Source organism: Gopherus flavomarginatus, chromosome 3, assembly GCF_025201925.1.
Source record: "Gopherus flavomarginatus isolate rGopFla2 chromosome 3, rGopFla2.mat.asm, whole genome shotgun sequence".
Taxonomy (NCBI): Eukaryota; Metazoa; Chordata; order Testudines; family Testudinidae; genus Gopherus; species Gopherus flavomarginatus.
In genome coordinates, this window is record NC_066619.1 from 113,335,008 (window position 1) to 113,357,531 (window position 22,524).

A 22,524-nucleotide genomic window follows, 5' to 3' on the forward strand; every position below is an offset into this window, starting at 1 on the left:
GGTGTCCACAATTCAAGGAGGATATTGATAAACTCGAGAAGGTTCAGAGAAGAGCACACACTGCAGATGCTCAAACTGTGATTCTGTAAGAGTCTAGAAGCAAATTCAGTTGCCAACAGGCTTTTTGGTTAAAAAAGTTTGAAACTCTGAGAAATGTCTCACAATAGGGATGTGAAGAGCTCAACTTTGTGTTGTCCATTACTAGAATACCGGGGAACAGCAGAAGCATGTTTGCAAAGCACCTTCAGTAATTTCAGCTAAAATCCAGGATTAGGGCAATATTGGATAATTTAACTTTAAGTATTTTTGTTCTGCTCCATGAACTGAATTTTCCCCAGATTTTGGTATATTCTATAGTCCTAAAATATTTATTGGAAAATAAAAGGATGTTTATCACTTTGACAAAGTAGATTTTTGTTATTATATCTTTTCAAATCCATGCAGCTAAGTGGAATGTGTCTGCATGATGCAGGCGGCCTTGATTTAACAGATTAGGCACTCAAATATTAAGGAGTAAACCTATGAAGTTAACCATCTACTGCAGTATCATCTCAAAGGCTTATAAAGGAAAAGAGCCCTTCCTATATTTTGAATACAGATCCTGCCTCATTATTATTTGTATTACAGTAACACGAGAGGCCTCAATCATATTAGGATCCTCTATGCTAGTCGCTGTAAAAACACACATGCAGACAGTATGTTCTGAAGAGTTTACAAATCCTCTGAGAAGGTCTACACTTAAGATGAATGCTTGTGTTTCTGAGTTTTAGGAGCTATTTTCTTATCAGATTTAAGCTTTCTTCCTTTTGTGGCGATTGGATTCCTTCAAGGAGAATAATTGCTTTTATTTAATTTTTATTAGCACCAGAGCACTGGACCTAATTTGACTGATCTTTGCAATCTGAGAAACTGGAGTTGGAACTCAAGTTCATCCTTTGGTTGGTTTTCAAGGACTCTGGAAGGACCATAATCTCTGTTCCCAACTACTCTGTTTCCATCTCCCATGTGATTCCAAACAACCTTCTAGCAAAAACACAAAGATAGCAAGATCTAGAAGCAAAATGGTGATTCTAAGAGAAAATTTCTGATGCCATGGAAATTTGCCCCATGACCCACATACCATTCCAAAATATAAAATTCCTCTCAAAAAATACAAAGGGAAACTTGTTTTCCATAAGTAAAGAAGTGCCCCTTGCTGAACAACTTCATTGAACTTAGAAAAGGAAATATCTGGTCTCCTCTTTGGAAGAAGAGATAATGGGAGAACAGTCAGTTCAGCAAACATGCCAGAAGGAGGGGCTTTCAGATGTCTTCATTCTCCAAACCAGCTCCTCCACCCTCAAAAAAGGCATTATCCTCTAATATGGATTGGATAGAATTATTATTTCTGTTCAAATCAGTAGAGTCAAAGCAGGAGAAAAAGAATTAGCCAGTTTTGAAAATAAAAAATGACTACTTTCCTAACTAGAAAAACAAAAATCAATTATGTTGATTAGTCACAGTATTTCTCAATGTCAGGTGAGGCAGGGGAAAAGAGAAAACAACTGAAGGTACTGTTCTCAGTTATGTCTCACCTGAGAAAGATTTGTGCCACTTTGTGGTAAAGCCATTAAACATTTTCTAAAATCTAATCCGATAGCACACAAAGTGTTCCATTCAGGATCTTGATATCAAAGACTGAAGACGCGTCCTAATTACAGTGGGTGCACTTCAAAGTTCATTTTAGTTTTGGAGGTATTACCAATTCCAGTGGTATTCCCCCATTTTAAGTATAGTATTGATCACTACAACCAGTAGTATCTCTAAAAACAGAATGAACTGTTAAATGTGCCCACTGTTCTTTATTCTAGTGAAAATGACAGCAATCAATACCAAAACCATTCTGCTACCCCACCTATACCCAACAGAGAATTCTAAAGCAACGTACCTGAACTCTGAATTTCCAGGTTGTTCCAACAGGAACGCCAGGTATAGGTCCATAGTGGTTAGAAGGAACAATAGTGCATTCCTTAGTACGACCAACACAAGCCATACCCTACCAACGTATCAGAGAGAAGAAATTAATTTTATTATATTTAAGTTTCCTTTCAAAGTTGATGCAGACATATGGATTTCTATTATAATAAAAATGTTTTAAATAGAACTATGTAAATTCTAATTTTTATTTATTATTTTATTTATAATCCTTGTCTCTAGTCAACTTTTTAAAAAAGGATTTCTAATGTTTTAACTTTTGGAGACAATGGCCAAAATTCAGCATTGATTTACACACTGTGCAATTCCACTGAACATTGCATGATGTGTAATTTAGTACTGAACTTTGCATAGTTAATTTATATGTATAGTCACAGATATAACACAGACAGGCATAGACACACAGAGTTATATTTATTCTTGAAATACACTTTACCTTGCCCCAGTCTCGCTGACTCTCAGTACTGGCAGATGGCATCTTTGCTTTCTTTTTACTCTGCTTGAGCTTTTCCCCAGCCTTTACAACTTCATCAGAATCATTTTTGCAGGAAGGACAGTACCTTAAAAAAAGTTTTGACAGATTTTTCAATTGCATAACCTAATGGCAACATATTTACTGTAGCCCAAACCGTGTTGATTAATCCATATGTTCAAGGTTTTGCCAACCTCAAAAAATGTCAGTGTAATAGAACTAATAATAATAATGCTTTGCACTTATACTGTACTTTTCAGCTTAAATTATCAAAATACTTAAAGTATACATTAAAGCTAATTACATATAACTAAAAAAGTAACTCCTAATGCCACCTCCAGTTCAAATTTGTGCAGACTCATTGTCTTCAATATGGATATACAGGTGTAACTGAAGGATCTGATTTTGACCTTGAGGTTGGATCTTACTGAACAGTAAGGTATGAGCCAGATTAGATTTTAGCTGTGTGAGTTCTGCATGGCTGGCTAGAAAAACAAGAATAAGAAGCTACCATTGTCACTTTTCTGACTATGAACCACACTGTAAGAAACACTCAACATACTTATAAGGTATACATTATAACAAACCTATTATGTTGTGAAACGGGAACCTCTTTATGCCAACTGGCAGAGGGTACAAGAATACATAAGAGTTACTGGGATCCCCTGGATCTAGTATCTATATAATAGTTTGCCAAAGGGTGGCATTTAAGGTCTCTGCTGAAAGCCTGTGTCATACTGGTCATGATAATCATTGAGAAATGTATGTATGGATAATATGCAAGAAGTTGTGTACATATAGTGAAAATTATGTTCTTAATGCCTGTGAATTAGGCCTGTCACCAGGAAGTGTTAATAAGTTGCTTTCAGGCAGGAGACACATCTGTCTGGCTATAGGTAAATTGAGTATTGTGTACTTCACAATGGTTGTCTATTTACAGACTGAGCTAAATGCTAATCAAGAAACTGTGAAACCTACAAGGAGGTTCTCCACAGGAAAAACAAGTAATGGTGAGAGCGGGGGTGTTCTGTTTATGAACAAAGACAAAGAAATGTTGGAACTACAACTGAAGGTAAAGAGAAAGATTCTGCATCCTTCACGTAAGAGGCAAGCTGACAGTGTGCTTGTCTTATGAACAGGGGGTCACAGCCAAGCTGGCTGTTAAACGCTGGGAGAAAGACAGGAAAATGTCTTGTTAGTTAACTCTAGAAAGCAGGTTATAATTTCATTTTACATGTAACCAGTTGTTCCCAAAAATTTCTATTTGCTATCATTTGAATCTCTGTATTTCGTTAAATATACTTCTTGTTTTTACTATAAACTTATCTAACTGCTGTATGCAGTGGTGATCTCAGGTGAAGCTGTTAATCAGAAGTATACTGCTTCTTTGGGAACAGAGGATCTGGAAATTGTGAGAGTACTCAACAGACTCGAGCTGGACACTCTAAAGAGATGCTCAGAGGGCCTGGGAGAGAGCCTATGGCTAACTTGCAGATGGACAGCAGAGCCTGCCTAGGCTGAAAGATTGTGAGGGAACTGATCCTGGCAGGCACAGACATGGCTTCCTCACACTAATGGCAAGTGGTAGTGAGATGCCTCACAACCCTGGATACCCCCAGAAAGTGTCACATATATACTGATTGAGGTACAAAGATGGTAAGTTCATTTCCCAAGCTCATACAGCAAAAGAGCAAGGATTTTAAAGTTTAGACATTTGACACTGAAATACTTCTCCTTGGGCAAGATCTAGTAATATGCTGAGCATTCTGGCCCTGATACAAAGCACAGTACTTAAGCATGAGCATTTGAACTGGAAATTGCTGAAATTAGGCAATAGGACTACTCATTTGCTTAAAGCTAACCAAATTTTAAAGTGCTTTGCTGCATCAGGGCCAGAGTGCTCCGCACCTTGCAGGATCAAGCCCCTTAATCAGAAATACCTTTGAATGTTCCATGGAAAATGGGTGTGGATTTGACCTAGTTAGGAGTCTTCTGACATCTCATGCTGTGCATGTACAGTACATTTTGTACTGCATTTTTGGCTAAAGTTTTACAGTGAGCAGCTTACGAAGGTTGTGCTATATTTGTGTGAACAGTTAATTTCTTAGTCAATTGATTTATTCCTTGAATTTCACACAAGACAGGCTGCTGGTTAAAAAATAAAATGTAAAGAGTTCATGGATGGTGACAGACAAACTAATACAAGTAGTTTAAGGGTGAAATTCTGCCAGAATTGAAGTCAATGGCAAGACTCCTATTAAATGGGGCCAGTATTTCACACTAAGCCAATAAAGGTACTTCACTAGGACAGTGAAATTAGTGTAAGTAAGGAATGAAAAAAATAAGAGTTAGCCATCCGTATCTAAGGTTATTGCAAAAATGTATGAAGTTATATTCTATTATTCGAAAAGTAGTATACAATAAAAAGGACTGTGGAATAATGCATATTCACAATAAGGTAAATTTGAAAGTGTGCATGCAGCTTTAACTATGGCATTTCCTGCTTTAAGATTGCTTAACCAAGCAATCTTAATGTTTTCTTAACTGAACTTTGTATAGAATATTAAATACTGTTTAGCATATAAATAGACTGGTTCTGATCTGTACGAAAATGCCTTATCAGTATTTCCCAAACTGTGGGGTGGAACTGGGGGCTGCCAAGTTTAAATTATTAAAATTTAAAATGGACAATTTTCCACTTTTAAAACAAATATCTGGTATTCAACTAAGGGTCAAACTCTGCCATGAACCTAAATTAGTATGCAAGGCAGGAAGAGAAAAGGAGACACATTTCTTTTACATTTCTGTGCAGCGGCATTACATTGCAGAATTGCAGTCCTTTACACCAAAGTGAGTGAAAGGACCGCATAGGATTAGCACCGCTACATAACCTACGAGAAGTGGACAAGAAGCAAGGCCATAGCTCTGCCATTCCATCGCACCGGCTTCCCTGGCCAGAAAAGTTCATCTACCTTCATGAATAAAACTAAGAACACATATGGCTACAGTGCAAACAAAACAGAGTTAAATTTTAAAATAGAAGAAAAGTTATATACCTCATCAGTCACTGTGGTTCTTCTAGATGTTTTGTATATGTGGATCCCACTTCTGGTACAGGTGTATGTTTAGAATCTTTTGGCCAGGAGTGTCTGGGAAGCTGTAAATATGTCCTAGATCAGTAGTTCTCAAAGCCAGTCCACCGCTTGTTCAGGGAAAGCCCCTGGTGGGCCTGGCCAGTTTGTTTACCTGCCGCATTCGCAGGTTCGGCCGATCGTGGCTCCCACTGACTGCGATTTGCCACTCCAGGCCAATGGGGGCTGCAGGAAGCGGCGCGGACCAAGGGATGTGCTGACCGCCCCTCCTGCTGCCTCCATTGGCCTGGAGCAGCCATCAGCCAAACCTGCAGACACGGCAGGTAAACAAACCAGCCTGGCCCACTACAGGCTTTCCCTGAACAAGCGGCAGACCAGCTTTGAGAACTACTGCCCTAGATGTCCCACTTGAGGGAATATATGGCCTAGTGGTACCAAATGCCACTCAGTTCCCCTCCAGTCCAGAGTTCCAAATATTCATAGGACTCCAGAGTAGAGCAGAGGAAGGCAGGATCCACACACTCAAACCATACTGAAAAACTAGTTACTGACAAGGTGAATAACTTGTTTTTCTTTATGTATTGTCAGTGTGGATCCCACTGCTGGTGACGAAGAAGTAGTCTCCGTAAGACTGGTAGAGGGTCTGAGGAGTCCTAATTGAATAGGAATTGCAATATTTGGCCAAAATTGGCATCATATATGCACTGTCCAAGTCCAAGGATTGATATTTTACAAAGATATGAATGGAGTTCCACGTGGTGTCTTTGCAATTCTCCAGTACAGCAATGTTCCTAAGGATGGCTGAGCAAGGTACCTTAGCTCTAACAGAATGAGCCTATCCTCCCTACAGGCTTTTAGGCCTGTCATTCGATATCCTATATGTATGCACTCTTATCCGCTTAATCTTTGAGTGGAAATGGACTGCCCTCTAACATTGGCACCAAACTGGTGCCTTTATACTCTTGAAGAGCTTCCTCTCTCAAGAGTCTCTCATGACAAAAGTCCATGAAGGAGGACATGGAAGGAGAGTGGGGTGTGGGAAGGACTTAAACTGAATTCCACATCCTGTGGAAATTACCTCCTGAGCCTAAAAAGTATGAATTAATACTCAGTTCAAGGCTGGGAGAATAGGGATAGATGGTTGCCAAACTGAAGAAACACTAGATAGGGCTCTTAATGTTATGTTGGGGCTCCCAACATGCTCATCAAGCCTGCTGCTTGTTCAAGGAAGAAATAGAGCTGACAGAGAGAAAAAAAAATCTCTTCTTCTGGGTTTGGTGGAGAAGGAGAGTCACTAAAATACTGATATGTCTTTGTTTCAGTCTTTATTGAGGTTGCTTTTAGGACCCAAAGGGTATTCTCTGTTATTACACATGTAGTCCAAGAGACTAATGTACTGCTCTGGAGTCCTTAAAGGGAGCAAACATATTCATTAGCTTTTGAATTAAAAGGATCTGAACCTTCAAAAAGGCAGATTTTCATAGTGGCTTGGACCTATTTAAGTATCCTTGAAGAACATCTGATAGTTACTGCAGTGAATACTGAATGAGATGCTGTAGCTAAAATTTCCAGGACATCCTGGAGAGAATGCTTTGCTAAGAGCTGACCTTCAGAGTACTTCTGAGCGCCAATTTTTGTTCTTAGGGAAACTTGTCAATAAAGGATAACAAAATCCCAGATATATGTTAGTAATTTGAGATACACATCTACAAAGAAGCAAAAGAGCATATATTTCTGCAAAAAAGTCTCATTTCTTGGGGTCTCTCTCTTTAGGCATTGATTTGGCATTACTCAACAGCTTCATTTCTCGTTTGCTGTTGATATCACTAAAGAACTGGATGTTGGAAGAGTGGGAAAAAAATGCTGAAAACTCTTCTGAGGCATCTTATCACATCTATCCACTCTTTTCCACAAAAATGGTTTTAAGGCCAGAGTAAGCCACAGATCTTTGGTCAATTCAAGGATTCCTGTTTTTGGGCACCAGGACCCTTGAATGGTCAAGAGCCTGTAGTATTGTGAATAATTTGTGAAATTTCTCCAGGACTGCAATTAAATCTATGATCAATATCTCAGCTAGTCTGCCTAGAAGCTGCTGAAAGGCCTTGTAATCATCAAGAGGTAAACCAGATTGTGTCAATCTGCCTCATCAGTGGAAAAGAGAGAGACGTGATGGGTAACCAAAGGAGTTTTAAGATGATGTAGAGGAATAATGACAAAGTACTCCACAAAAGTCAGTCAGTCTTGGAGTGGACCTTCAAGGTGTAGTAGAATGAGTTTTCCTTGACAGGGATCACATTTTGGGGCCAGTAGCATTAGAATAAGATGAAGGACCCCACATGGCTCTCCAAGGACCAGAGGGCCAAGAAGCCATCCCACAAGGATAAAAGTGTAAAGACAGGAACCAAGCATGGTTCCAAGTTGTTGACTGCATGTCTCTGGAGTGTTAAGGATGAGGGAGGTATGCTGATCACCCTCATCTAAACAAAGTGGAGCCTGAGGGTGTCTTATGCTTTCACAGGTGTATGAGTTCTAGGGAGCTCATTGTCAGATCAGTGAAGATAGAGGATGATGTGAAAAGGGAGATTATCTGTGAGCAACAGAATTGTCAGCATTAGTAGAGTTAGCACAGTTTGTGCTGATATCTTGGGTGCCATATAAGGTGGCACTGCTATTTCCAGAGACAGGGAGTTGGGTGTCATGTCAGCCAGCACCAGAGTAGCTGGAACAGAAGTTTTCAAGGGTGTGGCTGCTGAAGCCTCTTTATTGGAGGCCTTTTTGGTTCTGCCCGGTGCTGGGGTAAGTCATGAGACTAATGACTACACTTCTTTTTCTTCTTCCTCAAAGTCTCAAAGGAGAAAGAATGGTACTGGGTGTCCGTTTTAGAGCAATACTCCTGTCTGCCTCTCAATGCTGAGGTACCCTCAGGAGGGAAAGCAGGCTTACATTCAGCTTCTGTACTCACACTCTGAGTAATGCCCAAACTGCCGAGGACCCTGAACCAATTCTGGATGAAATCAGGGACTGAGGTTTTGCATCATGACTTGCCAACTTATTGTGAGACTTTACTGCTGCATAAGCCTATTGGCTATGCCTGGAAAACTCAGGGTTCTCCAAGTCCAAAGGCCCAACTGCACAGAATGTTCCAAGAGATAGAACTTGAAGTGGCTGGCTGTGTCAAGTTCCATAAAAGAAATTTTAACAATACATGTGCCTCTCCAAGGCTGAAGAGGCACTGAGTATGCTAATTAGTGATCAATATCAGGCATGGATATCAGGCCATCAACCACCAGCAATCTGATGGACTTAAGTTCTGCCAAGAGATAGGAATGGTGTCTTGGCAGCAGTTGAGTGAGTAACGTCAACTGAAAAAACAACACCACTTCTAATTTTGAATGTCAAATCTATTCTAACTAGCGGTAGGATGTAAACTAAGTGATATTTGACAGACTCTAAGGATTCTGGCCAAATCTTAACAGCTCAGGTAACATTGAGAGGATATAACTCTATTCCAAATCACTGCCACAGGCAGTAAGAAGGAACTAAGTACTTATATGAATTTGGGTGGAAGACAAAAGGACGTCTAGGGCATATGCACTGCCCCAAGAGATACTACTGGTTTAAGATTGCAAACCTGCACATCTATGGTGTGAACACACGAGAAGTGGGATCCACATGGACAATACTCAAAGAAGAACTACATTTACCTCTCTCCTCACACGCCCTTACCTTTTAAATACATGTTGAACAGCCTCTACCATGAAGTAGTCTGACTCATCCATCTCCACAGGAAAATAATATTTTATTAAAGAAATACCTGTGAATGTTTGAATGTACTTATTACTTATGGAACTACTAATTTGAAATAAGGGTCTGCAGGATTGGGTTCTTAAAATTCTATTGGCGTATATGTAATGGATTACACTTTATATTAACATGTTCTATTTAAAAATGGATTGATAAATGATTAATAGATGTCATGAGTATGTTACAAATATGAATCGTGTACAATATAGATATATCTAAGCACTTCAGTTAAAGGAATAATAGATGGTTATTATCTGTGAGACTAACAACAATTGATTAATCATTTATTAAAAAGACATCTAATAACCAGTTACAAACTATTTATAAATGGAACCTTCATATACAGCATGGACATGAATTTTTATGCAGATTCTGTGCATGAAAAATACATACCAGGGCTACAAGACTTCTTCCTCAATGTTCTGAATATCCATGACATTTAGTAATTCTCTGTAATCTCAAATAGTAAAGGCACATTTTATAGAACAGAATTTTGCATAAAGTATCATCCTTTTATATTTACCAGTCCTCATCTTCTGGTATCTTGCTTAAAGGCGGATTCAGGCAGTATATATGGTAGGCCATATTACATTCATCGCACAGAAGTTGCATGTGAGCATCCTGTTTTCCACCACACAAATAGCAGGAGCAAAAGCGACATTCCGCATCTGGGTCTGCCCTACAGTGCTTGCACTCAGGCCCACTCTTTCCTGTGAAGATAAATTAGAAAAAGTTAAGCATCAGAGAAGTGATTTCAGATTCATAAATATGCCATTATGCAGGAACCTTCTTATGATCTCTATTTTAAAAAAAAAAAGACCAAGCATAATGGTAGCTACTGAGAAACATTTATTTACAAAACTACATCTACAATAATGTTACATCTAAAATACTAATGTCATGTCAATTTGTGGTCTTGTATGAAAGACTTGCAAAACAGTCATCATCATTTACCAGCCCAGGTACAAAATATTCTCAATCCCCTTGCCATCATGCTGGTGATGAGAAAGCAAAAAGATATTTTACTGTTACTCCATCAAAAAAGGCCACAATTCCTACACCCATAACAAGCCCCACTGATTTCAAAGAGAGTCTGCTCACATGGAGCTTATTACAGGACAATGGACTAATTCCCCAATTCCATGAAGACTTTAGTGAGTAACCACTCCTCTGAGTAACCCTGTTCAATCTGATGGAACTGCTCACATGAGAGAAGATATTCATGTATAAGCCTTTGCAGGATTAGACCAAAAAAGCTTCTGCAGAAGAACATGAACAAAACGGCAAACTTCAGCCACAGTCAACTTTAATGGAACTCTAGGGGGGGAAATATTTTTACAAGATCAAACAAAGAGGAACTTCAAGTTTCATTTTCATTTGGTTAAATGCAGGATCATTTTTACATAAACCTCAGTATAAAACATGAGCTCTATTTTTAGCCTTATGAATGAGTATCAGGGATTTTTTCTTAATTAAAAGTTTAGCCAAATGGAAGAATTTGTTTAATCATTTTTGTCTACTAGAATTTAAACATTCAGATCAACCTGTATTACTGCTAATGTAATATTTGATCCAGACTGTTTTTGTCCACCGTAACTATGGAACTGAGTAACTCCACCACAGCCAGTCCCAAGCCCGGTTAAAAAAGGAAGAAGATAACGTCAAGGCTAGCAGCCACCTGTAAACCTTTGCCAAAGAAATCCCATTAAATATGTCCTTTATATGCCTCATGTGAACTAGAGTGCTCCCCGGAAGCAAAGAATACTGACCTCATCTGCTTGCTACTGCAAGGGCTACTACAACATTCTGGACAGATATGTTCAAAGATGGGCGTCCAGAAAATAAGACTGGCATCTTGGAACACAGACATTAACTAGGAAAAGTGAAAGGTTGATTCAAACATGAATGAAAAGGAAAATATAGATTGCCTGAATTCAAGAAACCAAATGGAAAGGAGCAAAGATATTGGGGAAGGCTATAAGCTACTATACTGTGGGATATCTAATATGAGAAAGAGTTGGTACAGTTTTAGACAAAATAATGTGGGAAAATGTAGTGGATGTGGCTAGGATAAGAAATAGGTTAATTTTGGTTAAGCAAGCTTTTGAAAATGGCCCCCTAAAAGTTAGATGTTCATATGCATCACAAGTGGGAAAACAGACATTATTAGACAGAAAGTGATAAAGAATGAAAGAGTCATCACTAGTGACAATCTTGATGGTCACATGGGAGAGAAGGTAAAGCTTCAAAAGGTACAATGGCAGTTGTGAATATGGACACAGGAACAAGGAAAGGGAACAGTATCCTCAGATATGAGATTTGAAAGTGAATACTTTTTTTCACTAAGGAAGAACAATGATTACCTTTCAGAGTGGTAGCACAGGGGCACAGATGAACTGCTTCCTGATAAACTGAACTGAAGAACACCAGAAACTGTGAGGTCATTCCCAGAGAAAGCATTTTAACTCAGCACAGAATGCTGGTTCTTGACTATGGGTACATATCATTCATGAGAAGAAAACAGTCCAAAGCAGTCCAGAAAACCAAGTGGTGGAAGCTTAATGAAGCTAGTAAGTCATTTAAAACTAAAGTGTTGGAGAAGATCTCTATGGAAGGGTTAAGAGAAATACACTTTGGAGGGATCTAGCCAATCCCAGTGGTCTGTCTCTGGCGCCCGTGATGCAATGAGAGCCGTCATAAGTGGTCTTTTTGAATTGATGCTGCTCAGTTATATGAGCTACAATATATAGAGCAAAGGACAGCTGTACAAATGGGTGAAGGGATAGAAATGTGCAAGACTCGCTATGTTTGAATGTGCTCCCCATTCCACAGTGCAGCTAAGCAGTGTGGAAGAATAGTATGTTAATGCACACCGAGATTTCACAGGAATCCTCCCGAGATCTCTAGGAATCTTTCCTGGAAGTACTCGCCAATCCTCTGCCAAAGGTTCCTTGGCAAAGCTGCTTTGTTCCTTCCCCCATTGTAGGAAACTTTCCAGCACCATTTGGCAATCATTTGTGCAGGGACCAAAGTGGCACACAGGTGAGCAGCACAGGGATTGGGTCTGAACCTGCAAACGTGCAGTAGATGCACTCCTGCATCCTTGCTTACCTTCAGGAGTGAGAGATCAGCTTCAGTGACCACTGCCTGTGGAAAATGGTGGCAGAATTTACAATATTGTCCCTATTTGCCTTCATTGATCCCCTGAAAATATCACCTACACTTCACCTGGGCCGAACTCATCATGTTTAAGCTGTTTGCAGAGTTGTGTGCTTGCCAAGAGTCAGTGAGAAAGTAATCTGGTATATTACAAGAGGTGTATTTTATTGTAATGATTGAATGCTGTGCATGAACTAACATTCTCTATGGTGTTACAGGTGCTTGAGTATCACCATAGACATTTCACTGATATCAGTGCAGGCTGGTTCGTGAAGATACATGATGCATGCATCTTCAGGAATACTGGATTGTACAGAAAGCTGCAAGCAGGGACTTTCTTTCCAGACCAGAAGATTCCAGTAGGGGATGTTGAAATGCCCATAATGATCCTGGGAGACCCAGTGTACCCCTTACTCCTATGGCGCATGAAGCTTCACATGGGAAACCTGGACAGCAGCAAGGAGTGCTTCAACAATAGGCTGAGTAGGTCCAGAATGACTGGAATGTGCCTTCACCAGATTAAAAGCATGCTGGCACTGCCTTTATGGCAGATTAGACCTGTCTGAGGAAAACCTTCCCATGGTCATAGCAGCCTTCTGCATACTCCATAATATTTGTGAGGCTAAGGGTGAAAAGTTTCCCCTGGGGTGGAGCACTGAGGCAGATTGCCTGGCTGCTGACTTTGAGTAGCCAGATACCATGGCTATTAGAGGGGCACAGCGGGGGTCTATTAGAATCAGGGAGGCTTTGAGACACCATTTTGATAATGAGCACCAATGATGCATTTCTATACAGCAATCTGCCATGCTTCATTAACTTCAGTTATCTTATTTTGCCTAAAAATTGTGGTGATTCCTGAGCAGGATTTGTACTAAGCAAATGATTAAACTGCATCTATGTATTGCTACCAGTGGCAGTCACTATGTGTAGGACACAAATAAAGAGTGGCTCTCTTAAAGAGAGTTTGTTTTTATTAAATATCAATTAAACACACCCAAAAGACGTGGTGGGAAAGAAGAAAACAGTGAAGAGCAGTGTAGGCTCTCAGAGCTGTGTGTAAGTCCAGATATCATTTTGGAAGCTGTCCAAAGGTGTAGAGTGAACGGGGTACTGAGACATTCTAGTAAGTTTCAAGAAATATGTGGGAGGAGTTTGGGGAAGGAATGGAAAACAGTTCTGTATTAGCTGCAGGGGTGTGGGTGGGGGAAGCACGTATCTATTCTGACTGTTGGGTGATCAGTGACTTGAACATCTGTTTGCTCCTCCATCACTTTTATCATCCACTCTTGGTCTTAGGAGAGTGAGGAGCACATTCCATTCGGTCCTGACTTTCATTTTCTCTCCCTTCCTGGGTTCACTTTTTTCTGGCTTCTGAGGATTGGAGCACCTCTCAGAACATGTCCTCCTTGCTACAACTTGGTCGCTTCCTTATCTGGAGAAGGCAGTCTGACAGTGTGTAGGGGGTTCCCCTGAAGGCTACAAGCCCAAGAAACAATACACAGAAGCATGATGTATCCCTTTCTATTGTTGTACTCTGCCCTCCACAGTGAGGAAATCTCATTACTGCAAAGCCATCCACTATTTCATGCACATTGCCAAGAGTTACTGTCCTTCACAGCAGGATACAATTAATGGCCGTGCAAACTTGTGTTAACTCTGCCCCAGCAGTGTACTTCCTGTCTCCAAACTGATTTGCGACCAACTGGGGTAGCAGTTTGGAGTCACCTGCTTCCACAGCGATCGCCATGCGCTTCTCCACCAAGAGGGCAACTCATATTCTGGTGTCCTTGCGCTGTAGTGCTGGGGCGAACTCCACACAGTTCCAGGAAGGTGGCTTTCTGCATCCGAAAGTTCTGCAGCCACTGCTTGTCATCCCAAATCTCCATAATGATGCAATTCCACCACTCAATGTTTGCTTCCTGAGCCCAAAAGCTATGGTCCATGTATGCAGCTGCTCTGTGAATTCCAAAAGTAATCTGGTGCTGTTTCTTTCCATGGCACACAGTAGGTAAGGCAAATCTGATTCCTGTTCAGAATGGGAGCTCATGATCTACTGCCTGGCCATCCGCAATGGGTTCATAACAGTTACCACAACAACAGAGAACAGTGTGGGATCCATCCTTTAAGTCAGAGATGGGGGGCACACAGTAAACAGGGACAGTCGAAAAATGCCACAAAACGCAGTCAGAAGCACATGGAATGCTGGGATGGAAATAAACTTCATCAAGGAACATTGAGCTTGCACCCTGGAGGCACTGCAATCCACTCTGCCTTCCCACAAGTCCTAGCTGCAGAAGATGGCACAGTGGGATAGCTACCACAGTGCACTGCTCTGGTCGTCAATAACAGAGTTCCAAGTGTGGACATGCTCTTCCAACAGAGGGAGTGTAGTGTGAACATGCACTAGTGATGTACCATATACCTGTTCATAAGCCAAATTTTTTTTTAGTAAAAAAAGGAAGTGTATGAGAAGGGGGTCAGATTATGAATGAGTATAGGGAGGGAGAGGTGGGACACAGCCTCTCCCCCCAACAGAGGGGGCAAGGAGAGGCAGCACAGCCAGTAGAGCCAAAGGGAAGAGGCAGGGCCAGAGTCTCTCTGCTTCTGGCCACACTGCTCTGCAAAGCAGCTGCAGCTCTGGGGCTGGCAAGCTACGGCTGCGCTGCCTGGCCCAGCCCACCGAGCAGGCTTTGGCAAGGCCAGAGACCTCCTCCCCTGGCCTGCCCCAGCTAAGGTGGGAAGGGATGGGATGGGGAGAGTGTGGGGTCATGTAGGGGGCGGTCACAGGGGTTACTCCCCTGACCCCCAGCCTCTCCCCCCAAAAAAAATTCCCCCACCAGTTGCTGTCCCGGCCCATCAGGGTAAGCAGCTGGAAGGTCAGGACACTTTGTTTACTTGGGTTCACCTCCATGCCTATGGACGCTCGAGGTAAACAAACCATCTCAGCCCACCAGCAGCTAATCCTGATGGCTCAGGAGTCAAAGTCTGCCAACCCCTGAATTATAGAGTCGGCTTATGAATGAATCATAAAACATTTCCATTTTTAACTTATCCATCGAGTGTGTGTGTGTGTGTGTGTGTGCGCGCGAGAGAGAAAGAAAGCTTATAAACAAACCAGCTTACGATTGAGTATATATGGTAATTATGGCACTTTCTGATCATTGGCATAACTTTTGTCAACAAAATTCTGGCCTGATTCCAGTGGGATATTGATAATATGGAAAAAAATTATCAAAACATGGAACATTTTTATTATGTAAATATACGTTAATTAGGGTATACATAGAGTCAGAGATCTTAGCCTTCACTAGCAGTGACCTACCCTATTTATCTTTATTTACACCTACAATTTGTAAATTGAATTTTTTGTGAAACAACACTGCTGCACCTTTGGCTGAGGAAAAATTATTAAAACACTTCTTCCTCCATGTAACTTCTCGTAAGTTTCTCTATCTTTAAGTGATCATGGCAGCTTTCCTGTAAGAAGATATCCGCAGTCAGTGGGTTTAATTCTTTTTCTTGAGTAATTCACCCCTTTGAGGTTCCAGAAAACACAATTTATACTATTAGCCATAAGGAGGACGTAAGTCAAACATCTCTTTATCAGGCAGCTGCACAGTATCAGTAGTTGGGTCACTGTCAGTTCCACATCTAGGTAAAGTATATCTGGGTCCTCTGACCACCCTGGGGACATGAAGGGGAGGGATACGGGTGGAAGATAAGGCGAACCAGGAAAGGAAAAAGATAGGCATAATGTGGGGAAAAGCTAGAAAAACAGAGAGGGAATGAAGTTATCAGAAATGACCATTGATCCCTTACAAAATATATGACAAATATCCAAATTGAAGTAGGACTTGAATCCAGGAGGTAGTTACAAGGGGGTAGTCTAATCACTTATTACCCCCACCCCCAAAATATCCATTTGGGGTATAACTGGATTCCCTGTAACTGTATAAGGAAAATGGTTTCATATCAATGAAGGCATGATTTCTTCACCATTCACCAAAAAAATAGAATAAAATAAATAAATAAGGGGAGGAAGGCACCTAGTGTCTAAATTTAAGAACAAGGTTCTGATGATATATGGGAAAGTTATACAAGCTGTTTAAATAATCTGATTCTAATATAACTAGATTATTTACAGGTACAGGTTCATTACCAGAACAGTTCTTCCTAAACTTTGCCCTCTAGAGCCTTGTCCATGCTGGATTATAGTGTGAACGCCACTGTCCAATGGTTATATCAGTAATGTCAATCAACATAACATTTATTTCAACTCATTTCATAAAAAAACAAACAAACAACAAACAACAACACTAAAGAAGAGAACCTGAATGAATATTATTTTTAAAAAATTGACCCTCCATAACATTCTCAATAACTTGGTGAATCATAACCAGCAATAGTAATTATTCTTGAATAGGATTCCTTTACAGCTGGGGAAATGAAAGGATATATCATTAAAATGAAATCTTCATTACACTGTTTAGATATGGTATAAGTGTACATTTAGGGCAAATGGATTGAGTACTTCCAGTTTTACCATAAACTCAAAATCTGGGAAACTAAATGGGAATGAAACAAAGTAAAATAATTGATGGAGGGGATGGGGAAGAAGATGAAAAAGAGGGCTGGAGTGGAGGTGCTAGAGAAGATATCAGGATGGATAGTGTCTCAGACAGAAAACAAAGTCACATTTCTCTATTGAACTTTGCCCATTCAAGAGTGTAAAAAGTCTCAAGTCCCGTTAAGTGATATGCTTGGTGTCAGGATCCCAAAGATGGATGTGGTTCCGGTACACTACGAGTGTACGTAAGTGGTGGGCAGTGGTATAGGGTAAATGCAAGTAAAGCAAATGTGCCAACATTGTTATAGTGTTGCCAAATTTAAGAGCTAAATTCCAACACCACAGTGACTGAATACAGTATATTTGTTTTAATGTATCCCATCTGTATCTTCTGTGGGGGTCTTCTGCTGTCGTGAGATCAGACACTTTTCAACTTCCTCTGCTATCAAAAAACTAAGCATCTTACCCTCCTTTTTAACTTTCAAACTATCAGGGAAGGAAATAAAGTAGTCTAAACCCAATCTTTTGTCTAAGGTTCTTCATCTATTGAATTTAGCCATCTTTCCCACCACATCTTTGGTGTAATATGGAAAAATTATCAGCTTTTCCTTTTCATGTTAGGGTTTTTTAAAGAATGAGTTTCTTAATATATTATTTTAAACATCTTACAGTTAAGGCCTGGGGCTTTGCATTTGGAGGGGTTTTGGTGCAAGAGAGGTGTGGGCTCTCTCAATATCTACATTCTGATCAGGGGAAGACACAAAAGTTCTAGCAGCATGGTGGATAAAAATTCCAGAGGCCTCCTTTTTTCCATCTCCTCTGGAAGACCCATCATTCTCAGATTGTTTCTCCTTGATCTTCCTTTGAGATCATTAACCTTCTCCTACAGGGCTTTAATAGCCATTTCCTGTTGCTTTGAGATTATATTCATGGTAGTCACTGTGGCCATGGCTACACTTACAGTTTTGCAGCGCTGGTAGTTACAGCTGTGTTCGTACAGCTGTGTAGAGCCAGCGCTGCAGTGTGGCCACACTGACAGCTACCAGTGCTGCAGTGTGGCCACATTTGCAGCACTTGTAGCGCTGTTGGGAGTGGTGCATTGTGGGCAGTTATCCCACAGAGCACCTCGTCCCATTTTGGCGCTGTGGCTTGTGGGAAGGGGAAGGAAGTGTGCGGGTCTTTCTGTTCCAACGCCCCGTGGTGCTTTGCTACACATTCCGAGCAGTTTGGCGGCATTGTGAGTCTGCAGCGCGATTTCTGTTACAAATGGAGCCTGAGCTGCTGAGGACCTTGCTGATGAATGTTGCCAGCACATCACGCATGGCAGTGGAGCTATTCCTTCAGCTGCAAAGTGACAGTGAGGAGTCAGACGATGTTATTGAAACGCCTGACGCTCAAGACACTCAATTGCTTGTGGCAGTAACAGACGTGCTCAGCACCGTGGAAACCAGCACTGAGTGGTGGGATCACATCGTCCTGCAAGCCTGGGTTGACGAGCAGTGGCTGCAGAACTTTTGGATGAGAAAAGCCACTTTCATGGGACTGTGTGCTGAGCTCGCCCCTACCCTGCAGCGCAGGGACACGAGATTGAGAGCTGCCCTGCCAGTGGAGAAGCGGGTGGCTATTGCAATCTGGAAGCTGGCAACTCCAGACAGCTACCGATCGGTGGCGAACCAGTTTGGAGTGGGAAAGTCCACCGTTGGAATGGTGCTGATGCAAGTTTGCACAGCCATTAATCTCACCCTGCTAAGAAGAACTGTGACTCTGGGGAACGTGCAGGACATTGTGGATGGCTTTGCAGAAATGGGTTTCCCTAACTGTGGAGGGGCAATAGATGGGACGCATATTCCTATTCTGTCACCACCCCACCTGGCATCAGAGTACGTTAATCGCAAGGGGTATTTCTCCGGGGTTCTGCAAGCGCTTGTGGATCACCGTGGGCGTTTCACTGACATTTACTCAGGATGGCCTGGAAAGGTGCACGATGCACGCATCTTTCAGAACAGTGCCCTGTTCAGGAGGCTGAGGGCTGGGACTTTTTTCCCAGACCGCAAGATCACAGTAGGGGACGTCGAAATGCCCACTGTGATCCTTGGAGACCCCGCTTACCCCTTAATGCCATGGCTCATGAAACCGTATACAGGGAAGCTTGACAGGAGCAAGGACCGGTTCAACTACAGGCTGAGCCGGTGCAGAATGACTGTGGAGTGTGCTTTAGGCCGTTTGAAAGCCCACTGGAGGTGTCTTTATGGGAAGCTAGATTTGGGGGAAAGCAGCATCTCCGCTATTATATCCGCGTGCTGTACCCTCCATAATATTTGTGAAGGGAAGGGTGAAAGATTCAGTGAGGAATGGACCTCCGAGGTTCAACGCCTAGAGGATGAATTTGCACAGCCAGAGAGCAGGCCCCCCTAGAGAGGCCCAGGAAAGGGCTTCAAGGATTAGGGATGCCTTAAGGGAGCAATTTGATGCTGAGAGCCAACAGTAATGTTTGGTGCCTTTGCTGTGCTCCTTTCTACCTTGGGGTACAATATTTACCACTTCCTGCAATAATAAAACGTATTGTAAAAGCCATAAAATCCTTTATTCAAAGTACAGTACATAAAAGGCCAGGGGGGTTAGGGTGGTGGACTGTACATTCAGAGGTTTGAATATGTCCTGTTTGGATTACTGTTCAATGTCTGCTGCACTTCAGGATTACTATGCTGCAGGGTAATGGGGGTGGAGTGCACAGGGTAAGAATTGTAGTTATCAGGGCTGGTAGGTGATCGTACAGGTGTTGGGGGCAGCTGGGGGTAATAAGAAACTGGCTGCTGGAGAAAGGTGTTTTGTGCAAATACTGGGGAACAAGAAAGAAAGCTTTGGGAGAGGTGTGGGTTACCACGGTACAGATCTGCCTGCATGGCTACGAGAGACTCGAAAGACTCAGTTTGGCGAGCCAGGAGGCTTATCATCTGCTTTGAGGGTTTTTTGGTAGCCAATTCCTTTCTCCTGCTTTCTGCTTGCCTCCACTCATACATTTTCTCTTTCCATTCCTGCGTCTTCCTACTTTCTCTGTTATAGTGAATCATAACTGCTTTGATCAATTCTTCTTTTGATTTTCGCGGATTTTTTCTCAAGTTCTGCAACCGACGTGAGGCCGGTGATCCGGCTGCATTAGTCAAGGTCACTAAAAAAAACATAGATAGAAACATGTAATACACAGAGGCTACACTGTTTATCATCACACAGTGAAGGAGTTTTTAGACTTTTTGTAGCATCCTTCCCACATACCTAACATAACACAGAGAGGCTAGGGAAGCGAAGGCATGGCGAGCAATGGGGTGAGTGTTTCTGCCCCGACTGCACCTGGGAGGGGTAATTGACCGATGGGTCACTGGGGTTTATCTGCACTGGGTACAGGAGGTAGCTGGTGTCCTGCACAGGGGACAGTAGTGAACAGGAAGGTGGCGAGCTGCTGGCGGGGGGGGGGGGGAGGGGGGTCCGCGTAACTGCCGGCCTGCTGGTGAGGGGTGGGGAAGCGCACAGCTGTGCTGGCTGCCTGCTGGGAAGGGGGGGGGAGAGACCGGAGCGCACCGTGGGGCTGGCTGCTTGCTGGGAAGGGGGGAGAGAGACCGGAGGGCACCGCGGGGCTGGCTGCCTGCTGGGAAGGAGGGGGGAGAGACCGGAGCGCACCGCGGGGCTGGCTACGTGCTGGGAAGGGGGGGGGGGGGGAGACCGGAGCGCACCATGGGGCTGGCTGCCTGCTGGGAAGGGGGGGGAAGACCGGAGCGCACCATGGGGCTGGCTACGTGCTGGGAAGGGGGGGGGGGGGGGAGACCGGAGCGCACCGTGGGGCTGGCTGCCAGCTGGGAAAGGGGGGGAGAGACCAGAGCGCACCGCGGGGCTGGCTACGTGCTGGGAAGTGGGGGGGGAGAGACCGGAGGGCACCGCGGGGCTGGCTGCCAGCTGGGAAGGGGGGGGAGAGACCAGAGCGCACCGCGGGGCTGGCTATGTGCTGGAAGGGGGTGGGGAGACCGGAACCTGGCGCCCTGCACTCAAGTATCCCTAAATTCTCAACAGGGTTTCCTACTGCCAGATATATCACTGCTGCGTGTTACCTGGGAAGAGAGGGAGGGTCTTCTACAGCAATGTGGATTCCGCCCTGGCCCCTATGCAGCTTGCCTGTGTGCAGCCATGGTCCCCCCACCCCTCGCTGCACAGTGGATCGGACGAGTTAGCCTGACCGGGACAAGGACCACGGTGGCTCTCCCGATAAACTTGCGAAAGCACATTGCGCACGCTCTGGCTGCAACTTTTCAAGAGATTACCGAGGCAGATTACAGAGACGTGATAGAGCAAATCAATGGGCTATTCCACGTTTAGGCATGCATGCAGGCAGCCATAACCCAAACCCTCCTCTCCCAAAACATAAAAATCTGCTTACCCTGAGCACGCTCCTCTGCTTCTTCCTCACCAGCAACTTCCAGCTGCTGCGACTGGCTAGCCTCCTCCTGGCTTGAGAAGAGCTCCTGGCTGCATGCCTCCTGGGACTCCGGGGTGTCTCCCTCCACGCCAGTAGCCTCACTGTCTGCTTCCTCTACACCCTCCCCCACTTCTCCCTGCTCTGAACTCACCATTGTGCTCCTAGGATTGGCAGTGGGGTCACACCCAAGTATGGCATCCAGCTCCTTGTAAAAAAGGCAGGTTGTGGGGGCAGCTCCTGAGCGGCGATTTCCCTCACAGGCTTTGCAGTAAGCACTCCTCAGCTCTTTTATTTTGACCCTGCACTGCAACGCGTCCCGTTCATGGCCCCTTCTCAGCAAGGACTGTGATATCTGCCCATAGGTACAATTTCTCCTTCTGGAGCGCAGCTGTGCTTGCACAGCTTCCTCACCCCAAACACTGATGAGGTCCTGCAGCTCGGAATTGTTCCATGCTGGGGCTCGTTTGGGGCATGGAGGCATGGTCGCTGATTGATTGAATGATTGATTGCACTCCACATCTGGCCGAGCAAACAGGAAGGGGATTTTTAAAATTCCCGGGGCATTTAAAGGTGGGGTCAGCTGAGCCCAGGGCAGTGGAGTGTGCATGATTACCAGAGAGGCTTCTAAGGTATGCTGGGATACCTCCTTATACCCCGGAGGTCAATAAAAGCGTTGGTGGGCGTCCACACTTGCTGACCAGCACTGGATCACCAGCGCTGGAATCCCTACACCCGAGGCTCGACCGGGTGTACAGCCAGTGCTGCAACCAGGGAGTTGCAGCGCTGGCCGTGCTTTGCAAGTGTGGCCACATCCTAAGTTGCAGCGCTGTAACCCCCTCACCAGCGCTGCAACTGTCTAGTGTAGCCATGGCCTCAGTCTTTTAGCAAGGAGAGTCTATTCTCAGCTTCCCCATAGTCTTGATTCCAAGCTTTGCAAATTACCCTGTTGTGTACTAGTAATATGTTTGATCTCAGTTATATCTTGTGATAT

At 43.3% G+C, this 22,524-nt stretch overlaps 2 protein-coding genes across 3 annotated transcripts in view; both read right to left on the minus strand.

Moving 5' to 3' along the window:
- Nucleotides 1-22,524, minus strand: part of UHRF2 (ubiquitin like with PHD and ring finger domains 2) — a 183,135-nt gene that overhangs the window by 36,504 nt on the left and 124,107 nt on the right. For both annotated transcript variants that reach the window (XM_050943082.1, XM_050943083.1), the window contains exons 6-8: nucleotides 9,866-10,052; nucleotides 2,411-2,534; nucleotides 1,928-2,035 (exon numbers count right to left, since the gene is read on the minus strand). In XM_050943082.1, the coding sequence (XP_050799039.1) occupies nucleotides 1,928-2,035; nucleotides 2,411-2,534; nucleotides 9,866-10,052 (419 nt within the window). The remainder of the gene's footprint in view (nucleotides 1-1,927; nucleotides 2,036-2,410; nucleotides 2,535-9,865; nucleotides 10,053-22,524) is intronic.
- On the minus strand, nucleotides 19,495-22,191 carry LOC127046305 (zinc finger and SCAN domain-containing protein 29-like). Its single transcript, XM_050943166.1, has 2 exons — nucleotides 21,495-22,191; nucleotides 19,495-20,237 (listed from the first exon to the last, which is right to left on the minus strand). The coding sequence occupies exons 1-2, from the start codon at nucleotides 22,138-22,140 to the stop codon at nucleotides 19,708-19,710; spliced, it is 1,176 nt and encodes a 391-aa protein (XP_050799123.1). The 5' UTR covers nucleotides 22,141-22,191; the 3' UTR covers nucleotides 19,495-19,707.

Excerpts from the sequence above, each read along its gene's own strand:
- LOC127046305 (XM_050943166.1), bottom strand. The coding sequence starts at position 22,140 with ATGCACACTCCACTGCCCTGGGCTCAGCTGACCCCACCTTTAAATGCC. Across the intron at positions 20,238-21,494 it reads AGCAGAGGAGCGTGCTCAGG|TGACCTTGACTAATGCAGCC; the intron begins GTAAGCAGATTT and ends TGTTTTTTTTAG.